At 37.4% G+C, this 10776-nt stretch overlaps 1 protein-coding gene across 1 annotated transcript in view; it reads right to left on the bottom strand.

Moving 5' to 3' along the window:
* Positions 1-6206: 6206 nt before the first annotated feature.
* Positions 6207-10776, bottom strand: part of GKAP1 (G kinase anchoring protein 1) — a 33770-nt gene continuing 29200 nt past the window's right edge. Inside the window, exons 10-12 of the mRNA XM_030005046.2 lie at positions 9342-9412; positions 8424-8501; positions 6207-6514 (exon numbers count right to left, since the gene is read on the bottom strand). Of these exons, the coding sequence (XP_029860906.1) occupies positions 6467-6514; positions 8424-8501; positions 9342-9412 (197 nt within the window). The 3' untranslated portion in view covers positions 6207-6466. The remainder of the gene's footprint in view (positions 6515-8423; positions 8502-9341; positions 9413-10776) is intronic.

Genomic DNA, 10776 nt, shown 5'->3' with positions numbered 1-10776 from the left:
GTTCTGTGCTTTGAAGTTTCGGTTGAATGCGCGGAGGAGGTTACTAGGGAGTTTTGCGGGAGGTGTGATCTGTAGCGCGAGGGCGGGTGGCGTGACAAGAGACCTGTCACCACCCGCAAGGTTTTTGTGTTGGGGGGGGAGCACGAAAAGTAACTCGGAACAGCTTGTGAACGAGGAAATAAATCATGCCCGTTGCTTTTAAGTTACTCGGCGCCAGCTGAAGGGTAATAAATACTAAACATTTACTACTTTGAAAGTGTTATTGCTGTGGAAGCATTCCATAGTTGGGAATCAGATTTTCCTTAAACTTGGACCAAAAAAACTTAATCAGTAGTTAAACCTGGTATCATCAGATTAGGTGTTCTCCCAAAATACAAGTGATTTTCCTGTCTCTCGGGAAATTCAAGATGCCTGTTCCTGCTCTGGTGTAAAATATATGTGTGGCTTTCAGTTCTAGACTCGCGTGTCCTTTCTCCCATATCCTTGAATAAGAACTGCTGTTTCCCACAGTAGCCTGGTCCACCGGATGATTTGCTGGCTGGGTCTGCTGTTGGGATAATCTCGCAGGAACCCTACGTAAATCACTGCAGCTGATACTAAAAGAGGCGTAACACAACATGATAGGCTCTGACCTTCTAAATTTTTTACTAAAGGAATTTAAGACTTGCTAAGAGGTTTTAATACCAAAGACTGGCTGAAGGCAATTCCAGGCAGCTCTGTGTCATAGAGTTTTGGTTTGTTGCAGATAAAAATAATTTCAGGCATATTTAATCTCTAAGCCTTTCCCTGGTCATGCTTGTTCCTTTTCCACATCAGTCACGACCCTTCAAGGCATTGAATTCTGCTGCAGCAGAGCACTTCGACACATGCCAGTGCTACATTGTCCTGTCAACTGGCAGAGTGAGGGACATTATGAAGTAATGTTTTGCAGTGCAATCAACCAGTGATTTCAAGCAGAGATCAATCAGATCAAAGCGCATGGAGTTGTTCCTCATCCCAAGCCATTCTTAGTTTATAGATACAGCTCAAGCTGACTGTATTGTTACTTGAGTAGAGTTTGTACTGGAGTAGCACAACCGCTACCTGGTTATGGTTAGCAGAGATTTACAAGTTAGAGGAATAATCATTAGTGTTATTTTATGATGTATATTTGTAACAAGGGACAAGGATACTAAAAATTCACAGAAAATAATTGGAAGCTATTGAAAGTTCTTAATTAAGCAAAGATGAAATTTTAGCAAAGAATGGTTGTTTCTTCATCTTAATTTTGGTACAGATAACAGGGATATGGGAACTTGTTTGCCAGTATTGGAAGTGTCCAGTTGGAAAATACTCTAAACCAGGACAACATGCATGCATGGTCACAGTCAGGTAGTTGAGAACACAGCTTACACACAATGCATGGAAAATGAAAATGATACAGCAAAGAATTTTGAGTTCTTAATCCTCCTTAGGCTGATAGTTTTTTAAACACGTCTTTCTTTCCTCTTGCTTCTTTTTTCCTTCCCACTTCCTTCCACCTGTGCTTTTATTTCCCTTTTCTATCACCATCTGTGCAACTTTTCATCAATTTCTGATCCTGAAGAATGTAATTCAGAAAGTTTATTAGAGAGAGCAGCTTAATTTTTATGACGCTCCATTTTCCTCACCCATGGTTACAGTATTTACTGCAGAAATACAGCTTAATTCCCAACTCTGACTAGACATCTTCAATTTGGTATTTTTTCCGTAGGTAGTTGATTTAAACCAATGCAAAGTCACCTAAATTGGCTTCAAACAAACAAACAAACTGAAAATGAACTTGCAGTGACCAGAGAGTTTTTTGCATTAGAATGAAAATGCTGGCTCAAGTCAAGTTGAACCACATTAAGAATATTGGTAAAAGGTTTTGAACCAGTTTGGCTAAACTCAGTTTAATGTTTTACCAGGAGTTAGTGACACAATTCTGAATTTAGACAAAGTCTCAGGTGGTCTAATGACAGTAAAACTTACATGTAAGATCTCCAAAGTTGTGCTATAAACTACACATAACATTCATTATATTTCTGAATATGAAAACCATAACACAAACACTGGTGATTTATTCTTAACTTATAAGGGAAAAGTATAGACTTACACTTTCATATGACCTTAAAAAGATATTCTATATATTGCTTCCCATTCCTGATTTGCCAGGAAAAAAGGTTAGGACTCTTGTTTTAGACACAGTTAAAGGGGTTAAATTAAAAAAGCTGCATGCTGAAGTGTAACTGGATAGATGGCAGTTACCTTCTGCTGTGGATATGGGGCTCACTATGTGGACACTCTCCCTTTAGTATAGCAAATCACAAGCACAATGCCTTGTTAGATTTGAACCAGAGGGCAACATCCTTGTCAGCTCATCAGTAATTCTAATAAATGAAATGCTGTTCTCTCACTTGCAGTGGGGTTTGCTTTACTCTTTAGAAGACACTAAAGATCTTCATGAAACTAGCATTAGACAGGAATAGAGCTCTGAGCTTCTGAATTGTGACTGCTAGTTCTTAGCTAAAATCACACACTCTGAAGTCTAGAAAAAAAAAGTCATCACTTTTATTATCCTGATCTGTTCACAGGTATTTTCCAATTGTACTCTACTACCTAAGCCCTATCCCTACTTACTTTTGTTGGTTTGACTCACAAAAATAGTATTTAAAGTTTTATAGTAGTATTTAGTCATATCCATCCTGGCAATTTTTTTTCTCCAGCTCCACTCTGCACGTAACCTGTGCTTTGCTCTTTCCAACATCCTCTTTGTCTCCCTAACCTCTATCATGTGGAGCTTTTTGTTTCTTTGGGCATCAGTTCCCCTCATTTCAGATTTTTTTTTCCCACAACATTCATTAGCATTCCTAATTTCAGCATAGGAAACTTGTCTGTAGTATTGCTTTAACTGCCTAGTTTAAAGGTAGTACAGAGCCTATGCAGTCTAAACTCTTTCTAATGTTCAGTAAATAGGAGCCTTTTTCTCTTCTTTCTCTACTCTGGCTTTCTCACCTCACCTTTGGTTATGAGATTCTGATGATTTTTTATTTTTGTTTTTTTAAATGAACTTTTTTTTTTAAAAAAAAGGGGGTTATTGTGTTGCTACATACATGATTTACAGCTTATTTCAAAGCAACTAGGACACATACAGAGTACTGTTGAAGATTTGTACAGGAAGGCAGAAGAATGATGAAACTGGCTACTGCCAAGTTATATACACTCACAGTCTAAAATGACTGATTGTGGGAAAGTAATAGCAAGACAATTCCTGAATTTTCAGAAGAAAGCATACTGGGAGTATCACTCCTGAGACAGGCTGCAATAGCTATAAAAAAAGCTTTCTCTTTATGAACATTCAGGTGTTAAAATGTAAAAGGAACTAGATATGAGAAAATGTAATTTTTTTTTTTCCAAGAGTTACACAAAAATTTAGGAGTGAGAGCAACATAGTGGAGAAAAATCAGCTGGCCGAAGAATTTCTGTGCAATTTATACTGAACAGGCTAATAATAAGTGGTGAACAGGGAAAGGAGTTGTGTTGCATAGAGAGAACTGTATTCAGCATTGCCCAAATTAGAAATGTGTGTCTGTTTCTTTAGCACTTAAAAACTGAATCAGTTTTTTATGCAGACATGAACACGCACTTTTAGAATACAACTTCTGTTTCATTTTAATAAATTCTTTCTGTTAATCAGCAAGCATTATAAAAACTAGTTTTCATTTATGCCAAACTCATTAGCACAATAAACAGCACAGGTTAGTTCTATAGTGTTTGGGAGTGGGGGAAGAAGCTTTTACTGACAAGTCCTGAAAGGAAAAAAACCACCAAAACACAACAAAAAAAATCCTATGTCAAATAGGGACAGATGGGCAAATTAAAACTTAGAGGAAGACAGATTTATAGGATAGCAGTTAGTCAATCTTTTGGATTTTGGCTTCTGGACAGCTGAATTCAATACAATTTTGAATTATTCTCTCTAAATATAATTTAGCAATTTAATGACACCTTCAAACAGACTGATTAGATTTTGGGAAAAGATACATATTCTGGATTTCCTAATTCAAAAATGCTTACAGATACAAACATGTTGGAAAAGAAGGCACATCTTGAAGTTATAGGCACCACTGATTTGATTAGAAAAAAGTCTTGGTCATGTTCTGGTAAATATTTCCTGTGGGCAGAAGAGAATGAAAAAACATACCACCTCCCCCAAAAAGGGGGTTTATTTTGAATCAGACTAGTAACAAGACAAATTACTTTGTTCCAACCAGCAGTGTTTTATCTGTTAGGATAAGATGCTGCAGTTATGTGTGGTCACAGGGTTCACAGTTCTGAAAAAGTGGTATTGGTCCCATCCTGAAGATGTGGTATTTAGAAATTATTTTCAAAGTTGGCCAGAACAAAAAAAAAAATGAAGAAGAGGTAGGACAAATCAGTCAAGCTACAATAAGACTTCCAGTATTATTATGAAATTTAAAGAATTATGGACTATTAGCTACAATGTCTTAATTTCTTAGAAAAGTCTTACTCCACTGTTAGCATCTTCATGGTATTAGTTTTCAGAAGTCACTGCTAACTGCAAGAGCTTTACAGATTCATAGTACCTCTACTGATAAAGACTTTTGCCCCACTTTCCTGTCCTGCTTCCCAGTGAAGTGCTGTCTTCGCACATACTTTGCTTTGGAAATTGCTTAGTGCTACACTGTGTTCAAAAAAAGACTCAGTTAAAAGTCTTCTACTTCTAGATCTACAGGTATTTTGTTTTGTCTCCTCCTTAGCATCTTCTCTCCTCCTTTCCCTCCAACTTCAGTGTTCTCTGCTGATCTCCCAGGTAACTGACAGATTTTCTAAACCATTTCTAGCCAGCCAGCTCCTACTTGTACTTCTGTAAAGTTCCACTTCAACAACTATCCCAAAGTAAGAAAGATCCCAGGATTTAGTATGGCATTCAGTGCTGCACAAACAATACAGCATTTTTATAGCCATACTGCATTCACTGACAGTTAACATGGGACAAAAAAAAACGTTTGAGCTTTTATCTCTTAGCACAAGAGGGATTGTTTACTACTAGGCAAACTCTGAAGAATTACATAGGGCACTTTTCAAAGCTCAAGTAGGAAAGGTCTTTTTACGTGGTAGTTGCACATGTCAGCTGAAACCCACGTAGGTATGAAAAGGATACAGATCATAGAATCGTAGAATCACAGAATGGTTTGGGTCAGAAAGGACCTTTCAGAGATCATCTCAGTCTACCTTGCTGCCATGGGCAGCGACATCATTCACTAGATCAGGTTGCTCAAAGCCCCATCCAACCTGGCCTTCAACACTTCCAGGAATGGCACATCCACAGTCTCTCTGGGCAACCTGTTCCAGTGTTTCACCACCCTCATCATAAAAAATTTCTTCCTTATGTCCAATCTAGATCTGCCCTCTTTCAGTTTAAAACTGTTGCCCCTTTTCCTGTCACTACAGGCCCTGGTCTCTCTCTTTCTTACAAGCCCCTTTGTATACCAAAAGGCTGCAGTAAGGTCTCCCTGGAGCCTTCTGTGCTCCAGGCTGAGCAACCCCAACTCTCTCAGCCTTCCCTCGTAGGAGAGGTGTTCCAGCCCTCTGACCATTTTTGTGGCCCTCCTCTTGACCCACTCCAACAGGTCCATGTCTTTCCTGTACTGGGGAGCCCAGAGCTGGACACAGTACTCCAGGTAGGGCCTCACCAGAGCAGAGCAGAGGGGCAGAATCACCTCCCTCAACGTGCTGGCCACACTTCTTTGATGCAGCCCAGGATGCGGTTGGCTTTCTGAGCTGCGAGCACACATTGCAGGCTCGTGTCCATCTTTTCATCCACCAGTACTCCCAAGTCCTTCTCCACAGGGCTGCTCTCAATCCCTTCATTCCCCAGTCTGTATTGATACTTGCCCCAACCCAGGTGCAGGACCTTGCTCTTGGCCTTGTTGAACCTCATGATGTCCTATACAGGGATAGGAAATAATGACTGGGGGTTTTTGTTTTGTTTAGTTGGTTTTTTTTTAAAAAACAGATCTGGATTCAGCAACAGCAAGGTGCTTTTGCATAAGCTGTCTCACCAGTTTTGACTTGGTGAAACTTTGACCATTTGCATACTAACGCATTTGGATCCTGATAGTCATTAAATGAAGTCATCCTAATTGAGAAATTCTGTGAAAGCAAGAATTCAAACAGAGAAATGGAAGAGTAAATTTTATTGAATGATAAAAACTAATGGCATTACAGTTAGTTTCAGCTCTGCTGGAATACTAGTTTTCTAATTTTCCTGTAGCAGAAAGTGCAACAAATCAATTATTCAGACCGTTAAACAAACTAGTAATTGTTAATTTCTCTTCAAAAACTGCATAGTTGAGCAGTTGTGCAACAAGTATATAAATTTCTGCAAAACCCTGAAGAAAGATTTTATGGTTCTTTGCCTTGAATCTGGTGGCAGAGGAGATCACCTGCACTGGTCAGATTCAGAGTGCTTTTTCCCTTTTTTCCCACTCTGTAAGAAAGAATCAAAACAAATATTTGGTTAATATACTGGACATGACACTTTATATCTGCAGTTATTTTGTATATTAAAGTAGTATAAATTAACAAGACGAAAACTCAGGAGTTAAGTTGCATACTTTTGTTAAATTATACAACTATTATGGGATGCAAACTCATCTGAACTTGATATATTATTATATAAATTAAAACAGTCAAAGCACTTATAGGATACATAACTGAGATGTTAACATCTAAGGATAAAAACACACTGGTTTATTGCTTTTTTATTGTTTTTTGTCTGTTTCTTTGTTTTTAATCCACAGATTTTGGTTATTTTTGAAAGGAATTCTTATGTTTCAAAGCAGTATTCTGTAAAAAAGGGGGCCTCATGTTATCAAAGACAATGCCACAAAAAGTAGTAATATAAGAAGGGTTGTCCTGATCAGCCTGCAATATTACAGGAGAGAATAATAAAAGCAGAAACAACAATCCCTGCAAGGCAGATGAGACAGTTTTCCTAAACCAAAACACACACACACACAAAAAAGTTAAAAAGTAAAAACCCAACCAGCCAGACAAAAAACACCAAGGTGATGAAGCAAGAAGTACAGCAAGATGTGAAAAGATAAAAGCCTGTTAGATTGGGGGAGGGCAGGGGAAAAAGGGCAACAGAATAGCTGATTTTGCAGTAATTCCTAAGCATATAACAAAGACCATTTTTTGTAAACTTTTTACTGTTACTCTATTAATGCTGTTTATTACAATTAGCCACAAGATAAATTTATCTTACTCAAAAATTTCTGTTTACAGAGAATAATACGTGAGACTAGCAAAGGCATAGATGGGAGGAGAAAACAGAAAGACTGAAGTTGTCAAATTCATTCACATCACTGTTCTTACAAGAGATTTACTTTAGTTTCAATTAGTGGTAAGAGCACTCAGCTTGTCTGTAAGGGACTGAACAAGCATATATATTTGTCAACTGCTGCAAGACAATTTTAAGGAGGAACTCGCTCACTGCAGTAAACTGACAAGGGGAAAAAGACAAAAGAAAAAGATGAGATTACATACAGAATGACATGTAATGCTAGCCAAAGAATTTGATGTAATCAGAAAAGATTTGTTGCTTCAGAAAGAGTAATTACGGCTTAACGAGCCAGTTTTCACAAAATTATAGTATTCCAACACAAGCAATGTGTTGCAGCTTGAAGTAGGAGAGCTTGCCAAAGACTACATGGCTACCTTAGAAGTTTGCATGATATGCTACAGGCTCTCCTTGTAACCTATGCAAAAGGTCACAGTCAAAACAAACAAACAAAAACCCCACCAAAACCAAACAAACAAAACGCCAGATGTGTGTCAAGTCATGCACAAGTATAAATCTTTATTCGCAAATACTGTGGCTCCTCAAAAAAGCCAGAATGCTAAGCAGCATAATATTTATGCAAAAGTTAATTGAAATTCACTAACATGAGTTGCATTAGCAGCAAAGTTGAACAAAACAGCAAGACACTGATCTAATCACTCGTATTTCGACACAACTTGTTGTGAATCTCCTATAAAGATTTGGCTAGAGACAGAACTAAGATACTGAACCAAAGAAAGAATGTGGCAAAAAAAGCCATGAAGCCTACAGGTAGTGCAGTTACACACAGTTAGACTTGGACAGTGAAACCAACTTGTTGCTTGAAGTATGTTTATTGACTAGCATACTTCAAGAAGTTTTCAAGTACGAAACAAGTGGTAGACTTCAACTTGCCAAAACTGTGCCTTAGTTTTGCTGGTTTTTTTTTCCTACAATATGAACCATTAATTTTTTTTAACTGGAAAAATTAGAGCTAATCAGTCAGTTCAGAGCATGTTACCTCATGATAATCTCAGCAACATCAAGAACAGGTAAACTTATAGAAAATAACTACCTGGTATTTCGTTAATTCTGCCTGCAGTAGTTTCACTTTGGATCTTTCTTGCTCTAATGCAGCATGAAGTACAGTTACCTAAAAACATACAGAATATGAACTTATAAAATACCCTTAACAGCTGTGAGTTTATCAAGTCAGTGCTGTTCTCCATTAGTATTGTGTTGGACGAACAGGTAATACATGCTGAGTTCAAGAGTGACTACCACTATCATGGCACATGAACTGAAAGGACATGAAAAATATTCTTTCATGACTTTTACTTCCAAAGCAACATTTACTGGTTTACCTGTATGATGATATAGAAGAGCTATAAAGTTAGAAACTCTTCCGACTTTTGGACTCTTCCTTAGTTTATTCCATAAAACACTTAACTGATGTAGTATTATGCAACACAGATAAGCTTATTACATCACCTTCAAAAAACAGTACTGTTATATGTAAGACGCACATGGACCAAAAACTAAGCATAAAAGTCTTGCATGCTCTCCACTACGGTGACTTGCCGACTGACATGTCTTAAGTAATTTGTAGCTCACTTCTGTTCATAAACTTGAGACTAGAAAACAAAACAAAAAACCACCCAGGAAAGAAGCTTCTTCTGAAGCGCTTTTCTGAGTTTCCTAGCTTAGGTTACCAGAGAATGACATTCCTAAGGTGCTGTTCAGGGCAAAATCTTTTCAGGCATGCTGAGGTCTGCTGTCTTTCCAGAAACAGTTCTAAGTGATTCATACTGGAGATTTACATAATACATGTCCTCTGACACACACAGTGCAGGGCTAAAGATGAAATGTAACTTTTTTTTGCTTCAAACAAGTTTTTGTTTCAGCTTCCTCCCTCCCCCACCTCTGTCCTGCCTTAAATAAATAGCATCTTTGAAATACCCATGAAATTTTAGATTTAGAAATCCTTGCTCACCTGTATGGTCAATTCATTTTTGATAATTTGAGATTCATCAACCTGTAGGAGTATTTCTGCTTTGTCCTTCACTACAGAGAGAGAAAGATACAGCATGAGGATCTTTCTAGATTTGCAGGTCTTCATCTGCAATAGCACTGTGACATCTCATTATTTCACTATTTTGTTACCTGTAAATAATGCCGTCTTCACCAAAAGAACAGTAGATGTTGTAAATCAAAACCAACCATTAGCTACCAGTGCCATTAGTAGCAGCTTGAAAAGTTCTGGAGCTGAAACCCCAGCCTTGCCCTACTTACCCCACACTTAACCCTGTGAGATGCATGGATTTTAGAGGTACCCATTGTGAACAAAGTCCATCAGAAAACTGAATATTGGCAATGGATCAAGATTTGGGGATTGTAAGTTCACATACAAGCTCAGTCTTAGCTATGGAAACTTCTATTTATTCAAATACGGAGATGGTCAAACTATTTAGCTAGTGCATGTGAAATATCTGTGGATAACTTAAATTTCTCAATATGAAGAAATGAAGTTTTTTTGAGGCTCAGTTCTGCCATGAACTTTCTTCTCCCCAAAATACAGAATACTCAGTCTGTAGAAGAAAACAAAACTGCTCATTTTATAGTATGTTACTCTTCCACAAACAAAAAACAACCTTCAGAACTTCACCTCTTTCCTCTCAAGAGGGAAGTATTTTGTCTTTGCTCAGACACTGACCTGAAGTAATAAAGTTCCAAGTTAAAATTTGCAGTGATCAATCACATTATGAACATTTGAACTAGCTTAGACATGGGTTTTATAAATGTACTTAAAAAGAAAAAAATTGAGCTCTCTTTTAGCTGAAAATTTAGCCTGGAAAAGAAACTACATTCAAGAGCTAAATTAAGAAACTGAAAAGCAAAAGCAATTTTGTAACAAAGTTAGTGTGGCTAGCACCACAGACTCAAAATAACATCAAGCAAGATCAGGAATATTAAAGGATAACTATGCATAACAAGTGTAAAGATACTAGGATATTGACATATATATATGTGTGTGTATGTGTGTGTGTGTATAAATTTTTTTCCCCAAAACTTTGACAACAACCTCTGAATCATAAAAATTCTGAATAGTATTATAAGACATGTAAATTATCACACAGTTGCATATATAATCCTGTGGTTTAGCTATCCCTATTCATTGTGTGGCAAAAGACTTGCTTAGGTGTAGAATGTTTCCAACAGTTCAAAGCACAACTTGCAAACATGCAAGAACTGAACAGTTTCCTCAAGTGTGTCTAAACAGGTATTATGATGACATCAGGCCAGAACAGATAGCTGTCACTAGCAAAAGAAAGTCTAACTCAAAGAATCCCTGTACCTAAAATGTAACTGAACAGTTTGTATTTCAAAGTTTGTATTAGCTCAACATGCAACTGATTATTTCATTACGA

The sequence above is a fragment of the Aquila chrysaetos genome, chromosome Z, assembly GCF_900496995.4.
Source record: "Aquila chrysaetos chrysaetos chromosome Z, bAquChr1.4, whole genome shotgun sequence".
In the NCBI taxonomy this organism is placed as follows: Eukaryota; Metazoa; Chordata; class Aves; order Accipitriformes; family Accipitridae; genus Aquila; species Aquila chrysaetos.
The sequence above is the reverse complement of the archived record's forward strand: the minus strand, read 5'-3'. Positions and strand labels throughout refer to the sequence as shown.